Below are 20437 nucleotides of genomic sequence, written 5' to 3' on the forward strand. Positions count from 1 at the left end.
CAATGAATTAATCTATGTTATATTATTTAGCCAAATAAAAATATGATGATGTATATCAACAACTTTCCTTTTTTTTTCCCCCCTAGAAAATGCTGGAGTGTGATGGTACACACTTTCATTTTGAAATTTTTCCTATTGAATCAACCAGAAAACTCAATTTTCTTGGGAATGGGGTTTCAACGCATTTCCTGACATGCTGGTTTAGCACATAAGTGTTCAGATCTGAATGTGAAAATACAAACACATTGTATAAATCAAGATGCTGTAAAGATAAGAAATTTAGGAAAGAAAGTCCTTTTATTTTGTTATTTTCAGGTAATATCCTTAAGCCTCATAATGTCTGCCCTCAGTTTCTGCACATATAAAAGTGACGAGCAGAGAATTCTGAATGAGCAGTTTTGAATATCAACTCTGAGGTTAGAACATTACTAGTAGAATCCCATTACAATACTGAAACTTCAAATGTTTTCTATAAAAAGTGACTACAGTAACATGTTAGAAAAATACCTGCAGGACTGTTTTTAAAGAGATTAATTTGGGTCAATACTAATATAATTATTGACACTGGTAATAAGTTACATTATAAAACAGATTTCTTCAGCACATCCCATATGTCCACAACCATTCTGAACAATTTCACATTCCTGGACTCCATTTATATAAAGTGCTTGACACAAAGTAGGAACTCAAATGAATTCTTCTTTCCCTTTTCTAGTCAAGTGGCCCATTTTCCTGGAATGAATCATCAAGTTTCATTTGCAAAGTAACCCATACAGAGGCAAAACTTGTAAGTCTTCAACCATATTTGTTTATGTGGCTATTTCTAAAACGCATGAGGTATTACACACTGCCTACCTTCCAAGCTCAAGTATGTGAGACATCATTTAGTTCATGATGCCCTGTGACCATCACATGCTTCTACATACACACTATAGGACTCTTGTTCCTTTTCTGACCCACTTACCTGGCCCACCGCACCCTCTCCCAGCCTTTTTTATGTCTTACATCTGCTACTGTACATTCCTGATGTACATACCTGCTACATGTCCTCAGTGTATATTCTAGTACTGAATATTAGTATATAGTATATACTAGTATATACTGGCTCTCAGCTAGTATACTGTATATACTAGCTTCTAATAGGCTTCTTTTTTTTGTTTTGTTTTCTTTTTAATGAAAAACACAGGGGAAGGAGGAAGGAAGGATTCTTTACTCTGGATTTTGTGACTGAAAACTCCTTATGGCTCTTTGAACCAGGAATCAAGCTGTTCAAGTTGACGACAAGTTGCTGAAAATCTGCCCTTCAGAGCAGCTTGCATTATTACAAACAAACAGCAAATAACCCCCGATTCCCCAAACCAGACTGTGATGTGTTGCAATGCATTATAGAAATCACAGCTGTATCTACAGCTACACATATGAACAGACACACAATTTTGAGCCTGACTATGGCAAACACTGCAATGATGAGCACCTTACAAGAATGCTATGAGGCAGGCAGTATTAGTTTCTTCACTCCTGAGGTCACTGGGACAGTAGTAGGGTCAGCACTTGAATTGCTGGTTATGCAGTCACTCTGCTGTACTGTGTCCCTATGCTTAAACAGACCCTGAGAATACTGAAAATCTGTTTTTATTTAATGTTCTTGGCTTAGTTGGGGACTATAAAAAGTTAATAGGTTTATGTTCAAGCAAAAATCCTATGACTTGGTCCTCCCACAGATTACCTTAGCAAAACCAAGGTGGTCTTCTGTGGATGAATGACCAGGATTTTGGGGGGGGGAATTGAATTTTTTGTGGATTTGGAAGAAAATCCAGGCACGATGATAGTTGAGTTCTATTTAAATCTTTTAATGACATCAGTTAATATCAATGATTCCATATTATGTCTTTCCCCGCCTTTGAATGATAGTGTGAAGCATATCCTTTACAAACATATTTGAAAAAACTGATACACAACATAAAATCACAGTATTTGTAAATAAGAAAGAACCTTAAAAATAATCTAACCTTTCCCTTTCATTTCTTAGGATGAGCCCCAAGGCTGCCAGTGACCTTGGTTTCTCTGAGGCTATTGAGGGTCAGCAGCACTGGAGGAACAGGTTTTTTTTCAGCCACTGGTAAAATATTTTATAGTCTTGTAATTTAGAACCATAGGTATTATATATACATCATACTCTGTACACAAATGTTGAACTTACCTCCAAATCCATCAGGCACATATGTTTTAAGAACAATATTGCAGAAAATTGTTGGCAGTGATAATGGTTTATTGCCCTCGTTTCGGAGGGAAATGTGCCGATAGCCGGCTTGGAGGCCGTCCAGCGGGAGAATCCTCTGGCCGATGAGCTTGTTGTTGTCATCATACACTGCTATTCTCAAGACCGCCAGGTCAGGGAGGATTACCTGCAAACAAAGAAGGGTACTTTCCCTCAGTTTGGGGAAGCAGCCCCCAGGAACCAGGACTCCAGGAATTTGGGTCATATGCACACTGCGCGTGCATGGTCCTTTATGGTTGGAAATAGGCCACGCTCATACGCATTCCTAAAGTACATTGTATGAGCTATAGCACCCAAGCCATTGAGAAAGGCAACGGGGCAGGTTTCCTGGAAATCATCTCACTGAAAATTTTAGATGGAACGCATGTGAAAGATGGCTAGCTCAACCTCTGTCATCTTTCCCAGTCCCCACCCATGAAATGGATTAGCACAAGGAGACCCTGAGAAATAAAGTGGGTTTCCCTAATCTCAGAGATGGTCAGTGACAGCTGGAACTGGCAACTGAGGCTCTTGGTGTCTAACCCTGTGGTCTGTCTGGTCCCTGGGCTGCTTTTGACCTCTAATTCTGCCTGTTTTAAAGAATGTAGCAAGCATCTCTGAAGAAAAGCTTTATGGATAGAAGATAATTTAAATATAAATTCGGATTCTCCCTTTTTCTTTCACTCCTCAATTTTTAACATAATTTGGGATTTTATTTAAATGGAGTAAGATGGGACAACTAGAAACATTAACATGTAACCAAGACACTTACTCTTGCCATTTCCAAGCCGAATAAATGAACATAAAACCTGAGTTCAGATAGCAGAAACCCTATTTAGATATAAAATAGCAGCATGACAAAAGAAAATCCAATGTTTTTAATGTTGGTAATCAGGAGTGCCTTTTCACTGGCTAAGAGCAATCCAGAACATCCTTGGCTGATTTGAGTACTTTGTCTAAAACTAGACAATATATTGATTGCCTATTTATGTCTAGAGGTTAAAATTTAACCCCAACTTCAATAAGATGAAAAGGCAAAAAGCTAAAATTAAGCCAACTTCAATCACTCTATTGCTCTTCACGGGATGAGTGGAGATTTATAACCCTGTGAGATTACTGCAAAGAACAAAAAGAGTAACAGCAAAAAAGGAAAGAGTTAACATGCTCCATATCAGTGATGGGCAACTTAAGTTCTGAAGGACAGACAGTAAAGGACCCAGAGTTGGCACTTGTTTCTAGGGCTAGTAATGTAACATACGGAAACCAAGTTTGGTATTTCCTTACTCTTAAAAACTAAGAACCCGTGCAGTTAAAGTTTTGAATTTCTAGAAAGGTGTGTCAGGATTATTCATTGTGACAAAGAACACTGGCCCAATGGACAACAGGTGCAGCTGTAGCAAATTGGAAAAACGAGGAAAGAAAGAAAAGTCACAGGTGCGTATGCAATTTACACCTCACTCTGACAGTAGGAGAGTGGGTGACAATGGGGGTTTTGCATGGCTGTGGTGTTCACATCACAAGGTGAACCTACATTGCAGACTAGCCCATTTCATTGCCCCTACACTGATCTCCCCTAAACTGGTTTCTGTAAACCTGTTAGTCTATTCAAAGGTGAACAATCCCTGTTTGTTAAGACATGAAGCCAATTATCTGCGATGCATGACACACAAATGGAGCAGAAACACCTGGAAAATCTGTGCCTGACGATGATGCAAGAGACCATTTTGGTCAGGATAAGAGAAAAAGTGACAGAGAAAAACATATTCTGAGAGACAGCACAGCCAAGGAAAGAATCGTTCAATACATTCTCAACTGACAAAAGAGAAACGAAGTGAAAAATATTTACAAGATTAAAAACTCAATCATTAGAGAGAATGACTGTGATTGTTTTTAGGATCAAATTATAGTATTGAAAAAAAAACCCCAAGATACCAAAAATAGCACATGAAGCACAGAACCCCCAGGTAGCAGCAGGCATCACATCTCCTAGAGGCAGAAGACAATACCAGCTGACCCATTTGAAGGCACTATTGGCCTTAATTATGGTGAAACATGCTACCTGCCATCTTGGCTAAAGGAACAGGGCACGTCACCAGCTGCAGCTAGGGCAGGAAAGAACTCTCCCAGGTGTGTTGCTGTCCACCAGTGAGGATACGTTCTAAGCAGACAGCACACCTGAGGCTCAGGCATTGCCACATAGGAGATGGGCTTCTCCAAGGAGGAGAGAAAAGCCAAAAAAAAAGGGACAGGAACAAACAGAATCAACAATCACATGACAGCTACAACACTTGCCCATCAGAAGAAGGAAAAAAAAAGACATTTTGGGTTGAATAACTCTCCCTTACATCAGGTAGTGTCTGTGTACAAAAACATGGCCCCCAAGGTAGCAGAGTAAGTCGGACACATGGAACGTGTCCTACCTTCCGAAATACGAATGATTCTTCATTGTAAACTGGATTGAGTCCATTGTTCATCACCATGCGAGTTCGGAATTCCTTACGTATAGTGTCGGTGGGCAATCCATACATGTCTACTTCTACATATGTGCCGATTTTCTTATCTGATAAGAATTGACCTGATATGACCTGTAGTGATTGGACAAGAGAGAAGTAAAGTCTGTAATCATTAGTAGTGAATAATAAGCAGGAGTAAGAATTTGTCTATTCATCTTCAGATATCTTAATTATTTATGGGAACAATGGCTTCACTCCTTATTAAACTCAAACATTATTGAGCGACAATGCACAAAACTGTTCTAAGCAGAGGTTCTACCCTCAAAAACTGTCTAGAAAAAGAATAAGGGAAATAAACGCAAATCATATAATACAAAGAAATAGTGTCCAGGTACCTTCATTTTGCCGAAGTGCCCACAACCTATGAAGTGATAGGTTGAAATATGCCTTAATCACTTCACAGGCCCAAAATTCTGCCATACCATAGGTTTACTGAATTCTACTAAAAGTCTGAAAAAGCCATACACACAGGAAAAAAAAGCAATGTTAAAATTTGCCTGTTATTCTTTACTGATATTGACACCAGTCAGTCATGTGTTATGTATTTGACAGACCATCATTAAATTCTATTATGAAATTACAGAAAGACTATTTTTCATTTACTTTCCAAATGACTATAGTCACTTATCATTTTTTTCATATTATCTACTAGCTAATAATTTTGAAACAGTTTCTTTGAAGTACAACCAACATACAGTAAACTGTGCATATGTAAAGTGCACAATGAAATCAGTTTTGACATGAGCACGTCTGTGAAACTATCACCACAATGAAGACAATGGACATTTCCGTCGCCCCCCAAATTTTGTTGGGCCTTCTTGTAATCTCTCCCTCCCTCCATTTCTGTCTACTGGAAGCCACTCCTTTACTTTTTGTCACTGTACCTTAGTTTGCATTTTCTAGAATTTTGTGTAAATGGAATCAGATAGTGGGTGTTTCTTCATTAACAAACCTTATTTTTTAGAGCAGTTTTACATTCGATTTAGCAAAAGTGAGCAGAAAGTACAGAGTCTGTATGTATCTCCTTTCCCAACACACGCAACCTCCTGCACTATGGACATCTCTCAACAGAATGGTACCTTTGTTGCATCAATAACCTACAATGACACCTCCTTGTCACCTACTAGTCCATAATTTACATCAGACTTCACTATTGACACTGGACATCCTGTGGATTTGATCAAATGTAAAACGACATGTTTCATCACTGTAGGGTCACATAAAGGAGTTTCATTGCCCTCAAATCCTGTGCCCTGCCTCTTCCTCTCCCCTAACCCCTCCACACATGGCAACCACTGATCTTTTTACAGTGTCCATAGTACTGTCTTGGTCAGGATGGCATATAGTTGAACTCACAGAGTATGTAGACTTTTCAGATTAGCTTTTTCCCTTTAGTAATGTGCATTTGTTTCCTTTATGTGTTTTCATGACTCAACTGCTCATTTCCTTTTAGCACTAATTAATATTCCATTGTCTGGATATGCCAGTTTATTTGTTCATTCACCTACTGAAGTATATCTTGGTTGCTTCCAAATTTTGGCAATTACAAATAAAGCAGCTACAAACATCCTTGTGTAGACAGGTTTTTGTGTAGACATAGTTTTAATTCACTTGAATAAATAACAAGGAGTGTAACTGTTGGATCACATGATAAGAGTATGTTATGTTGAGTTTTGTAAGAAATCGCCACACTACCTTCCAAAGTTTTGGATTCCATTTTGCATTCCGCCAGCAGTGAATGAGAGTCCCTGTTGCTCCGTATCCTTTATAGGTACTGTTTCTGATTGGTGTCTTTCACTATAAGTAACTAATAATTTTACTAGTGACAAAAATGTATCTCAGGGAAAATACAGGGAATTTTTAAGTCAAAGTTGAGAGCAACACATGGATCTTGCCCCTTGATATTAAATTTTTTAATTGTGATTTCTTAAGACATTTCCAGGACTATCTGCCTCGCATTTACACTATTCCGTGAAGCGCGGGGGCCTCACCTGCACGGAGCACGTGGCTGCAATAACCCCATCGACAGGCGTCTCAGAGAAAGGATCAAATGTTCGATCAGGCCGTCTCATGAAATCCGGTTTGAGAAGGTACCTGGTGGGACACAGGCATAGAAAGAATTCATTTTATTAGTTGCCTTTACAGAGATTAAAACACTAACTCTCCAGGACACTAAATATTTCCTTTTCCCCATCTGTAGCTTAGGAGCTAGGCTTTAGGCTGATGACCCCACGGACTGGAGAGAGGAACCCTGCCCCACTGATAATCCGAAAGAAGAGCAGGGAAGAGGGATGTTCTCCAAATTCTGGGACCGGGGAGGCCTCGGACTTCCTGATACTACCATTTTCTCTTGAACTTGTTTATGCCATGGACCTCTTGAGATACTTGCTCTTACAAGCACAATTAAAATAACAGAATAACAATAAAAAGCTAGTTATATAAGCTACAGTTATCAAAATATAGAAAATATGCAATATTCTACTTCTTTTTAAAAAGATTTTATGTCTTTATTTTTAGAGACAGGGGAAGGAAGGAGAACATGAGGAAGAGAAACATCAATGTGTAGTTGCCTCTTAGACACCCCCAACTGGGAACCCAGGCATGTGCCCTGACTGAGAATCGAACTGGCAACCTTTTGGTTTGCAGACTGGCTCTCAATCCACTGCACCACACCAGCCAGGATGCTACTCTACTTCTCTGTAGTGTTTTAACTAATGTATTAAATTATGAGAGCTCATGGAAAGTTCGATAATGACCATAATTTCAATGTATTGCTATGCACAAAAATGATCTGAGAGGAGTACTCACCTGTCTCTAAGAGAATGCAGCCCAAAATACTAGTATAAAAGCTCTCTAACAGCAAACAGGGGAATGTTTTCTACATACACGGAGTTTTGGATTTGGACCTCCTTCTGTGGCTAATGACTCAGCAAAGCTAGACTTAGAAGGAAAGTAGCTGAGTAACCACGGTGCTGCACACACTTCTCCGAGGGAAGCCCACCAGCTTTGTCTGGCTAAGGAGCAGGCATCAGCTATGCGGGAGGTAACAGATGACGGTTCTGCCTTTCGCAAGAGGGGCAGCATTTGGATTCCAGTTTGTGAAAGAACACATTCTGCTTCCTGGGAAAGGCGAGGACCCTGGGGTCCCCAGAGGACTGCAGTCATCCTTCCAGTCCGGAATCCCCCTGGGCAGTGGCTGTCCAGACAACCAGCATTCCCCATGCTGTGCAGTCATGTCTTTAAGGGCCAGGAGCCCCTTCTCACCAAAAATACACAAATGTGATGTTGATGATGCTTAGTGCCAAACACACTCTTCCTCACACCCTGCTTTCAGACCTGGTTAGAAGAAAACTAATCTGTGACAGAGCAAATTCACTGAAAACAACAGAGGCCAGGGGAAAAGGGCAAGAAACCTAAATCCAGTTCTCCAAAGCAGGTAGCCTTCAGTTTAATGTGTTCATTTTATACTCACATACTTAAAAAATAAAAGAGAGCATGCAGGTGTGCCACAGGATTACGAGGTAAGCCCTGGCTTGGGGCTGACACCTCTGCAGCTGTCGAGAAGGAGTGTCTGTTCTGGACCCAAGGCCCCTGCAGATGCAGCAGAGGCTGCTACTCACAGCCCCATTGTCTGTGCAGGTCCCGGGACCCCGGCGCTGACGGTAGCCCAGTGGCGCGCCAGGGCTATGAAATCTGTGCAGCTGCATAGGGGCCCTGGACCTCAAGGGCTCTGTGCTTGGTTTAAGGCTCTGCAGCCACTGACTTAAAATTCTTTATTAAGAATTTGTGAAGAAACTCTTTGTTTTCATTCTGCATCATGCCCTGAAAACTAGGTAGCTGGTCCTGCCTGATGTTTTTTGGCACAGAAAAAGAATTTGGCACAGGTCTGCGTGGTGAGGCAAAGGCAAAAGTCAATGGCAAGTGCAGGGATGTGAGGATGGTCTGTGGGGCCTCCAAAGGCAAGGGAGGGAGAGAAGAAGGGCCTTCAGTCAGGCGGCTGGACAGCAACCACAGGAATCAGAGGGTGGGGTCATAAGGAAATACATCCTATTTGATCACCCCTAAGATGCCATCAGTCATTCAACCCTCCATTATTTTATTTACCGGCAAGAAAGAAAAATGACTGCTGATTATAACTGTAAGATGCTACAGATTTAAAAAATTTTGAAAACACTTCCAATTTGAGAAAGTCATGTAAAAAGCGTGCATCTTTGAATCAAGAAAGTCCTACTGTTTTATATCAATCATACCATTACCTCTGAAAGCCTGAAAAGACTTGAGAACTTAATTTGTTTCATGTTGTTTCATTAGACATGCCTCCTGTTCTTCCAGTTTTAAAAATCAGTCTGTCGTAAGCGACTGGTCACTTCCCTGGTAAAAAATCACACTTGCTGTGCCCACTGGTGTCACCTGCCAAAAGACTGGCCTGCAGAGCAGGATCCCCGGGCCGGTTTCCAACGTTGCATCACTGTTGCTCGTCAGGGACGTTAATGTTTGCACACTAATGTTTGATGTGAAACAGCTGTTGTTTGTCACTGTTGGCCTACAAGGCACAGAGCGCCACTGCTGGGCACAGGAATGCGAGCGCTCAGGTGCAGCCCACAGGATTTATTTAAAAGTCCTGCACTTGACTGGGAGAATGACAATGACCACTTGTGAAGGCCACCAGGGCATGGGTGCCCTTGCTCTGCAGAAAGGTGTCCTGAGTGGCTGTTCCCCACCTGCCCAGTGTAATGCCTTTGCCACGAAAGGTCACAGATGAGAAAGATTTCTTCTCTGCCTTCAGGCTGGGTGTGGGGGAAGGGGAGGGTGGGGGAGGGCAGGGCGCAGCCGACTGAACAATCCTGTCAAAGCCTCTCACGTTGGGCTGCCCCACTGAGCAATCGTATGTTGTTGCCCCTCTGGTGGGACTTAGGCTTTTGGTGACAACATCCCAAACGCATTGCCCAGAACTCAGACTAAAGGAACATCGTTCTAGCTGATGAACATATTTTACAATAAACAATGGTACAGAAGGAGAGACACGTACATGTGAATTATGAAAAAACTCCTGAAAAGGAATGTAACGAAGGCATACAACTCCTGTGGATACCTCTTCCACCGGCAAGCAGTTCCCCTCCGGGTGTCGGTGCCAGTTTGGGGACAGCTGAGGTGAGCATGGGAGGCTCTGGCTGTACTTGAACTCAGGGAAGCATCCAAGGAGGAGAACAGCCAGGCCTGAAGTGTCTGTATGAACCACGGGGCCATGGCTGCCTCCCTGAACTTAAAGGCCCGATTTGATCAGGGAGCTCATTTATCCTTGTCTGGTTTCTGGGTGTGAACAACCATAAGGTCTTCAGTATTCCTTAAACTTCACTTCTGCCCCAAAATTGGCGGTTCATGAAGTAGTTTCAGACACACTCACACTCACCCTTCCTGAGCTCTCACAACAAACCCGTGTGGTAGGCGTTATTGCCTTCATTTTATCGAGCACAAAGCTGAGCATTGGAATCTAACATGCCTACCCAGGGACATTTCACGCAGAGGAGCTGGGACTCAAACATGGGGCTTCAGACTCTAGCTGAGGGCTTTCACGCCCACACCACAGCTGCCCAGGGGCCCCACTGCCTCAGCCTGCCCCTGGGGGTCCATCCATCAATCTGTACGCACAATTTCCTGGTTATGAACACTTTGCATTAGGCAACAAAAGAGTTCTAAAAAAGTCTGCAATGCATTTTGTTGAGTTTTTTTCAAGATTTTATTTGTTTATTTGGAAGGATGGGAAGAGAGAGACAGAGAGGGAGAGAAGCATCAATCAGTGGTTGCCTGTTGTCCACCCCCAACTGGGCAGCAGGCCCCCAACCCAGGCATGTGCCCCACAGGAGTCAAATTGGTGACCTTCCACTTTGCACTATGACGGCCCGGCCAGCTGAGCCACGCCAGCCAGAGCTGTTGTTTTTTTAACTGCATAATTTTATTGGATTTCCCCCACTTTTACAGAGACTTAATTTGCTTATACTGTATTACTTTAAGGTGTACACTTTCTATTTCGTTCAAAACACACAGCAGAAAAAATCGTGCTGTGCACGATCCAGCTATGTGTGTGGTGGGTGATCCGGGCCATCAGGCGGTCACCGTGTGTCCGCACACTGGCAGAGAACCCCGTGACAGGAAGGAAGAGGTGGCGGCCTGCACTTTGAACTCACAATTGCTGAAACATTTTATTGTGACTGGCTGTTTTTGGTGATAAAAATTAGATATTCAATCAGAAAGGCCAAGAACTTTCTAAGAGTAGCATTTCAGGGCGGACGACTCTCCAATGGCTTTAGAGCCCTTTGGGCAGAGGTTTGGGGCCCGTTTGCCTGAGGCGCTGCCCGGGGACAGATGCATGAGGGAGAATGGCCACACGGTGCTTTTCGTCTCTGCAGAATTTTATGTTTTTATTTACCCTTTCAGCATTTCAGTGGAGTTAACATTTCCTATTTTACGCTTGGTTCACTGATCTTAGAGCACTATTTATAAGACACGTAAAAGAATGAAGAGAAGACAATGCTTTCTTTCTCACTGAATTAGATGCAACTTCATTGTTCTATTTGCCCGAGGTCAATTGCACATCTTTAATGTCTAGTTAATGTCCAAATGAGCAGGGATCACTGTTTGTCCCAGCTATAAAAATCTCCACTATTGAATTTAAAGTGAGAAAGTTAAACTGTAGAGTGTGTATGATAAACTGTGTATCTTTTGTGTAACTGTGTGTATGATAAACTGCCGAACTTTTAAAAAAAGTCTCTAATGGTGTGGCTCAGAGGGCTGAGCACCACCCCACAAACTGAAAGGCTGCTGGTTTGTTTCCTCATTTGGGCACATGCCTGGGGTGCAGGCCAGGTCCCCAGTTGGTGCAAGTGCGAGAGGCAACTAATTGATGTTTCTCTCACACATCAATGTTTCTCTCCCTCTCCTTCTCTCTCCTTTTCCCTCTCTAAAAATAGATAGAATCTTTCTTAAAAGTCTATAAAACTAGAGATGAGGAATGTATATTTGCAACTACAATCTACCTAGGGACTTCATTTGTTTCTCTACCATCCCTCAAACATGGCTTAAATTCAGCCGTCCCTAATTAAAAATGACACAGTTTCATTAGGGCTCTAGCACAGAATGCTGGAACACGGTGACAACAGTTTAAATGACATTACTCACCCGCACGATCCATTATACTCAAATTTTCCCTGATTCAATTGCATCGCTAAATCTGTCAAGAGACAAAAATAATTTAGCATCTTGTCTCCCTGGACAAAAAAGATCCTGATGGGGTGACTTGACATGATGGAAATCAGATACCAATCCCAGGCCGAAAGGTCTTTTTTAACACCGCAAAGTATTACTGTGTCTTTCTGGGCACACAGCTCTCTCTTTGATGTTGAATGACCTTGCATCTCATTTAAATTAAACATAAAATGCGTTTTCATAAAGATCATGCTAGCATTGCTTTAAAATCTGGACTGGCTGTAAGAATTTCATTAGCGTTGAGTACTGATGTCCCACCTGATGTAGTTGGAGAGGATGTGCCCTATGACCCCAGAGGAAGGTTTCCCTAGAGACACCCAATAGGTTAAGTGTGAATATAAAATTCCATAAAGAAAATAAAAAACAAACTCGGTAAGTATGATGTAAAAACTGGTAACTTAAGGCGAATTTTTCTAGTGGGGTCAGGGCATGGCTTATGATTTTTCTCTTACAAGCGGACAAAATCTTCACTCTTTTCATCAGCCAAAGAAATGGGTCAGCTGATGTATATATTTTTCTTCTTCAAAATGATGTGATTAAAACTTAACATTCCAGAATAAAACATAAGCCAAAGTACCAAATAAACTGCTTCAGGATCCTCTAACCCAGAATGCAACTGGACACCACTTTAAGAAAGTAAAACTGTTTTGCCTCTGCTAGAAAGACTCTGGAACTGTACTGGGATCTGGTCATAGTTTAATGCAGCGCAGACTGACGGGCGCACTGTGCAGAGAGTCGGCTCCGACTTCCGGTCCCTGAGGAGGTCCTGACAACAACAGGTGGGAAACACAATCAGGCCACCTTCGTGCCAAAAGGACGAATGTCAAAGAACCTTTCCATCAGTCCCGAGGACAGAGGCAAAGTGGAGAGGGATTCTCAGTGTGGCAGATGGAGGAGAGAACAAAAATCGGGAAACATGGGAGGGACCCACATATAGATAGCCAAGACCTGAACAGAAAAGCACTGTTCTGTTTTGTTTGCCAGTATTATGAAATTAACCATAAAAAGTGAACAGATTTCGTGGCATTTTTCTCACCTTTATTAGGTAAGCATCCAGAGTCCATTACTTTTCCATCTCTAATCTTAAAATTGTGATCCTAGGCTCTTAAGCGATTATAAAAAAACATTAAAATTTGTTTATACATTTGTGAAAGTCTACTTTTCTCCTGGGGATGGGGCAATCATACATTGGAAACCTGCCTTTGAGTACACTTTGGAAGACCAAGTTATATATTAGTACCTCTAAGATCACATAACTCTTTACACACCATTTTAGCAAAGTCTATCTACCCCATAATATTCCACACATGGTGAGGTACCACTGTGTCACTCATTGAGAATGTTAATAGTGGGAAAATGCTTTTCAAAGGAAAAATGAGTCATAGTTACTGTACACAGATACTCAACTTCTTTGCATTTAATTCTGTTTCTGGAAACAAAGATCAGTTTGATCCAAATGGAGGAAAAATCAGATATGTTTTAGAATAGGGAAAATGTTTAGCAGAGTAATTATGGCATTTGCAAAAGGAAATTCGATTTAAATCAAAATATATTATCCTCTATCTTTGTTTCACTGCTCTATTTTAAGTTTTTGATTTACCACCAAAATTACATAAATTCAGCACATTGTTTTGCCATATGTCTGCTTCCTTTAAAAAATGCCCACAGCCAAGGGATGGGCAACTGTTGGCAGTGTCCTGTCCAAGCGTTCTTGTGGAATTTGAGGTCACTGGACATCAGCTCCTACCTGGGGTTTGATAGTTCAGTGAAACCATCTGGCAGCCAGCGTTCCAGAAAATCTGAGGCATGTAATTACTGGAATCGACTCGGCCTCCCTTGGGGTAAATGCGACTCATTTGCCGTTTGTTATAACTGGGTAACTTATTAAGGAAAATGGGAAAAAAGCTTATTCCAGCAACAATAAATAAACAACAAAGGGCTAAAACAACAAAGACCAATAAAGACAAACAAGGAGACAACAGAGCAAATTTCACATTTATAAATGATGTTTCAGAGAAAACCAGAGTTTGCTATGTGGATTATGAAAACAATTTACATTTGGGCAGATTTTCACAGCCACTGTGATCTCTCACACACATTAGTTTATTACCTCTATAACCACAGTCACGTATTAACCACTTTCTGTTTTAGAGCCTCCTGCCAAACCAGAAGTGTACCAACCACTCTTTCCATAAGGATACTTCACAAATTCAATCGCGTGTGTCTTCAAGTAGCCTAGACCCACGGACTCATTAAAAGAAGACATGTTATAATGAATATTGCGTTCTGTAAAGGAAGCAAAGATGCACTCAGACACCCTGCCATCAAACACTCTGAGAAATACAGACAATAAACCGAATGACACCCAGAATCAGGAGACTTTGCAGCCAGATGCTCCATTATCAGGTTACTAGCCTCTACTTTCATTAACGTGCTATGGATGGAGACAGTTGGCTTAAAAAAAGGGCGATGAATTAAATTTGCAGTCATTAAGCAAATTAGGTATACGCCGCCACACCCAGCCATCCTTGAAATATGTGTATTTGATGATGACGATAACGATGATGATAATGATGGCTTCTTTAGCCCAGAAATAATTAGACAAAATTACAAAATACTTCACACATTTTTAGAGACCAGCTTTTGATGAAAAGAGGTCTTAGGGAATATATTTAATGCAAGAGGCTACCCACTTCCCACATTAACAAGTCCTCAGAGCCACCTTGTGGATGAGGTAGGGAATGACATCACAAATGCCCCCCCATTCTTGGAAGTTACTACAGTAAAAAAAATCCTAATTAAAAAAAAATAAATTAAAAACAAACAAACAAACAAACAAACAAACAAACAAAAAAAACAAATGCCTCCCCATGCCAAGGACGGGTGGTCTGTCGAACTAAAACGAGGATGAGGGGAAACATTCCGAAGGCCCAGACAGGGAAGTGGAAACAAGTCAGATCACAGCTCATCAGCATAACAGCAGCAAAGCAGACCAAACAGGTGTAGCATTCAATCTTTGGTGTTACCTTCAGCAACATGGAAACCTTGAAACTTTACAGGCTGTGCATAGTTGATCATTGTGGACAAATATGGATGGATATTTGTGGTAGCACCTACATATTTATAAGATGCCATCCATGCCTGCTCATCTTCTACAGTAACCAGGCCCTACAAGCACAGCAAAGGGGACATACATGTCGGTGATGTTAGTAGGACTCACAGGTATATGCTACAGACTTCCTCACTGAAGAGAATGTACACACACATGAATTGAAATAAAGACCTTTCCCTTGCTCACTTATGCTAAAGGAGTGCTTTAAAAGTTAATGTCTATTGTAGCTCCAAGTAATCAAAAGGGCTGTCCTATATTTTCAGGACATTTTTTAGATTTTTGAAGGACTTTAAAATATGTAACACATTGAGATTTACAGCAATGTTATGAAATATACATAGCAGGTACTGATTATTCTTATTTTCATGCATGGAGGCAGAAAGTGAAAACAGTGACTCTCCAACTTTGTATTCATCAGAATCACCAAGAGGTGATTAAAACCCAAACATTTTTGGGCTGTACACTCAGAGCTTCTGATGGCATGAATCTGGGCTGGGGTCCAAGAACTTGCGTTCTAGCTGGCTTCCAAATGACAATGACACAGCCCCTCTGGGGTCCACACTTTGCTTAACATGCTCTAAGATTTAAAACCACATACTTAAGGAGTTCATGATACCTTTTTTTAAGTTTATTTTAAAAATAATCTGATAACCCACTACGTAAGACATTATCCTGACTGAAATATTGAAATTATATTACTTTGCATAGAGGAAAAAATTTTTTAGGTTATTTCTTCATCAATCAGAACAAAACCAACCAAACCAACAGCGACAAAAATAATGCCTCCAAAAATGAGCAACATTCTGTTGACAAATTTGAAAAGCTACATTTCCTGGGTAGACAGTTACAGGTGGATGAACTGCTTAGTCACATGAATCAAGTCAATAGTTCAAAAATGCTCAAACTGATTGTCTTCTCATCCGATAACCTGACACTCTAAACCATCAAACTGATTTTACAAATAAAAGCCTGAGTTACATATCTAATACTGTAACTTATTTTTGAAGTCATTTTTTCACATGTCCCAACCTCCCAAATAGGACAGAGGCCCTGTCCGATTCTTTTATGTGTGTTTAATGGTAATAAGTAACACCAGTATCATGTGCTAGGCACCTGGCTGAAATCTGGCATCCACTGTCATTACTGTCAGTAACTGTGTGCAGTGAAACTTTGAGTCCTGCCCAACCACGTGAGAAGACTGAGGCCTTAAGAATTAAAATAATCAGTCACAGCTACTTAGTTAATACAAGGAGTGACCCAAGGCCAACCTCGCCTTTGTTCACTCCAATAACTTGTGAAATTCTAGTAGAATTATACGAATACCTTGGGCGAGGATTGGGATCAGACTTATCCATAATTATTCCAAAATTAATATTTACACAGTACATGTTTACTCCCAATAAGACAGGAACCCACAGCCAGCAAGTCAGTCTTTTCTGAAGTTGTGAAGTGTGGGGATCAAGTTACAAGCCGATTTCTGCTGTGACTGCCAACAGTCTTGCTCCTGTAACAAACCACCTGCATTTCCTAAATAAGATCACTCTGATTTCATGAGGAACTTCAAAAGGAATAAAAAAAACTAAAATGGAACTGTACTTTCCTTTATAATTTCTAATAATGTCAATAAACTCCTAGAACATGTACAATGTGAAGTTGACAATCTCTGAGGCCAATGTCTTTGGAATGAGGATCGCCTTTCTATGTCACTACCATATGCATCTGCTCACTAATTCCTAGGTCACTTGTATTTTCAAATTCAAGGAGTTGATCACGTACTCCTATCTTTGGAATACAATCTCTAGGCCCAGCTAAGAAAATGCGTAACTGCAATGGACATTTATTTTTAGGAAAATGGTCTTCATCACCTGCCCTAATTTTGTAAGTTTATTGGGATTTAATCATTTCACCATTGTGATTAATTCTTTCTTTTAAGGGCTCTTAAAATTAGATCCACCGAGTATGTAAATATTACACCCACAAACAATAAGCTTGACATTACATGGAGCAGGGGGAAGATAGAATAGCAACACTTTGTATATAATATTCAATATCAGAGGGCCACATATAGTGTCTGATAATGAAAATATTACACAAGGAAATTATTTTTTTACCTTTTTGTTGATTTCATGTTCAAGGTCATCAGAAACCTAAATTAAAGGAAGAAAATAATTTGTTTACTTCTCTGAAGGTCAAAATTCCAGATTTTCCAGCCATATATATGTATACACATATTTAAATAAATACAGGTAAATTTGTTACTCTTTTTATTTGTTAATATGGGAATTCATTAATGGCATACAGCCCCAAACAAAAGCAAGTACTGAAAGGATACTGTTTCACATGTGAGAAAAGCTAATTTTAATGCTGTTTCCCTCCTTTGTTGATAATTTTTACTTATTTAGATGCTTCCTATGGTAATTTAATTAATGATCTGGTTGATTTAGTCATGGGGCTTGGGAATAATCAGTGTGGTCATCTCTCCTGATATGCAAAGGTCAGCAAGCATGAATAGTAGTCACAGTTCAACTCTCACAGCTGGGTGCTGCTAAAGGCTTTATGTAGCAATACAGTGTAAAGGTAAGCACTGAGTCTTAGTAGGTATCCAATAGTCTCAAAGTAGTCTTGATTCTCTGTTAGAAAAGCTACATTCCCTTGGCTTTGCTAATCAGACAGATACTCTCCCATTTTCCTACCACCAAATGTATCTATCAACTACATGCTTGTCCATCCACTGGCTTCAATAATTAAGTATCCCTGCTCCAATTAGAGGCCACACCTTCCCATCCCCATGATCCCATCCACCCCCTTCTCAAGGAATTCACAGGCAGTTCTGCCATCTCCCTCCTGTAAGACTTAATCTCTCCCTGTCTACCTGCACCATTTCCAACAGTTCAAACACACTCCAGATTCATCTTAAAAATAACACTCCCTTGACCTCTCAAGCTACCTTTAACAACTAGCCCATTTCTTACTTCTCTTTACAGCAAAACTACTCAAAAATATAGTCTTTACTCATTCACATCTGTTTGCTCCAGTGGCCTGCACCACTCCACTGAAACTTCTTAATGACTCAATGGAATCATCAAAAAATCAACCACTGTGCCAGGTGCTAGGGTACAGGGAGTTTTTTTATTGGTCAAAGGATACAAACTTCCAGTGGTAAGAGGAGTAAGTTCCAAGGATTGAATGTACACCAGTGACAACAGTTAACAGAACTGTATTTTATACTTCAAAGGTGCCACAAGAGCAGATCTGAGATGCTCTCACCACACACACACACACAGATAATTATATGAGATGATGGATATGCATACTAACCTGCTTGTGGCTCTCATTTCACAACATATACCTGTATCAAATCATTACACTGTGCACCTTCAATTTACACAATACATAGTATGTCAATTATATTTCAGCAAAGCTGGGGGGAAGACCAACCACACTGTCTTTCTCTTAACACAGTTCTCATGGCTTCCTTGGTCTCACTGCCTGGTTTCCTACTCCTCCAGCTATACTTCGCTCTTCTTTTCTGGTCCTTCTCCTGTGACTCTCCCTTAAAACAGGCCCCGCCTGGGCCTCTTTCCTGCCTCTTCCTATGGGTTATCTCATTTATTTCCAGGGTTTCAAAAAACATCTTCTGAACTCCCAATTTATGTCTCTAGCCAAACCTCTCTTCTAGTTCTAGGTGCTGATGTTGCTAGTGATGAGAACAATGACAATGGTGAAGATGACCATGGCATCAGCTCAGGCCTTTCCAGGAGTTACCATGTGCCAGGCGCCATTCTAAGTTCTTTCCATATACTAAACCCATTCCCTCTTCACAACAGACCAATAACTACCTTCATTTTGCAGATGGAGAAACCAAGGCACTGAGTGGTTAGGTAACTTACCCAAGGCTATGCAGTTAGGAAATAAACCCAGGGTCAGAGCCAATGCTACATAAACACCAATGCTGTATATATAGACTGACGTATCTCAGTCCTCAAACAGCCTGTCTTACCTGAAACTCCTGAATTCTTTCTCTTCCACTCCTACCCATGGTCAACCCAGGTTGGGGTTGTCCTCAAACACAAGCCCTAGAGAGTCATCTTGCTTCCCTCTCTCTCACTTCCCCATGTTCAATCCTTCAGCAAGTTGAATCATCTTTGCTTCCTCAGTAGATCTTGAACCCACCCAATCCTCTGTTCCTAGTGCCCAGTTAAACCCTCAGGGGTCTGGCCTAGTGTAACAGTGTAGCCTAAGTGCCCTTCCTGTGTGCACTCTTGCTTCCTTCTAAATGCCTCTCCATACTGTAACCATGGTGACTAACAAAATCTCTTCTAGGCTAGATGGCCCCCTTCTCTAAATATTTTTCATTGGCTTCCCATTTCACCGAAGTTAACATCTGAGTCTCTCAAAGTGGACCCCAAATCCTGCATCACCTAGTGCTCACCTGCCTGCACAATTTCACCTTGTTTTACCCCACCCTCACTTGGTCCACCCCGCTCACACTGTCTTTTGTTCCTGCTGCGGTCCCTCTGCAGAGAGTTATTTTCTATTTCTGTGCCTGGCTGGTTCCTCTTTACCCTTTGGGTCTGGTTTCCTAATTTCCTCCATGATATTATTCTCCATTTAAACACTCAGTTTTAGGTTCATAACAGTACTTGTCACAAATTGTAACCATACCACTGACTGTTTACTTGTTTATTGTCTGTTTCCTGCTCCTTTCTTATAAACTCTCTTCAGACTACAAACTCCATGAAGGTGCAGAACAAGCATGTTTTGACCCTTCTTGGTTGTTATGGCCTAGACTATGCCTGACACATAGTAGGTACACAGTAACTATTTTTCTTGTCTGACTGGTTGGATAGATGAGAATATTGGGATATCTAATTAGCAGAGCTGGTTTGGAATGAGGGCTTGCTTGTGACAATCAGGGGTCATTTTCCTGATGATTTCAACAGCCTAACCTTTGCCACTGGGATGCTGTTGTTGTCTCCCTACTCACCTACAATAGCAATTTCAACAAGAGTGCCATAAAAAATTTTTAAATGTGAAATACCTGACTGTTTAGTTAGGGACACTGGCCTCTTTTCCCTTGGATTGTCAAATTTAAGAAAAATGGCAACAGCAAACACAGCAATACCGTCCAGTGTGAATGAATTGAAATTATATCCATTTTTGTCAGATCAGCAAAAAATATATTTTTGGGTGTGCCACAGAATTTTAGTACTTGGTTTATGTTTGCCATGAGATGGAAAAGGGTGAAAATCGCTGACCTAGAGTAATGCAGTAAATGATACTATTTAAAGG

The 20437-nt window shown here is 40.9% G+C and overlaps 1 protein-coding gene and 1 long non-coding RNA gene across 10 annotated transcripts in view; one reads left to right on the forward strand and one right to left on the reverse strand.

Moving 5' to 3' along the window:
* LOC128628292 (uncharacterized) overlaps nt 1-2204 on the forward strand; it is a 79460-nt gene extending 77256 nt beyond the window's left edge. Inside the window, exon 4 of the long non-coding RNA XR_008392632.1 lies at nt 1187-2204. This is a non-coding gene — a long non-coding RNA (uncharacterized LOC128628292). The remainder of the gene's footprint in view (nt 1-1186) is intronic.
* Nucleotides 1-20437, reverse strand: part of PLCB4 (phospholipase C beta 4) — a 380642-nt gene that overhangs the window by 42980 nt on the left and 317225 nt on the right. For 8 of the 9 annotated variants that reach the window (XM_053671143.1, XM_053671141.1, XM_053671142.1 and 5 more), the window contains 8 exons: nt 17257-17292; nt 15060-15201; nt 14235-14319; nt 13781-13905; nt 11947-11998; nt 6762-6864; nt 4678-4842; nt 2201-2405 (listed from right to left, as the gene is read on the reverse strand). In XM_053671143.1, coding sequence (XP_053527118.1) covers nt 2201-2405; nt 4678-4842; nt 6762-6864; nt 11947-11998; nt 13781-13905; nt 14235-14319; nt 15060-15201; nt 17257-17292 — 913 coding nt within the window. The remainder of the gene's footprint in view (nt 1-2200; nt 2406-4677; nt 4843-6761; nt 6865-11946; nt 11999-13780; nt 13906-14234; nt 14320-15059; nt 15202-17256; nt 17293-20437) is intronic. The other variant, XM_053671148.1, reaches the window with a different exon arrangement.

The sequence above is a fragment of the Artibeus jamaicensis genome, unplaced genomic scaffold (assembly GCF_021234435.1).
Source record: "Artibeus jamaicensis isolate MK-2021 breed Jamaican fruit bat unplaced genomic scaffold, CSHL_Jam_final contig_685, whole genome shotgun sequence".
Lineage (NCBI taxonomy): Eukaryota > Metazoa > Chordata > Mammalia > Chiroptera > Phyllostomidae > Artibeus > Artibeus jamaicensis.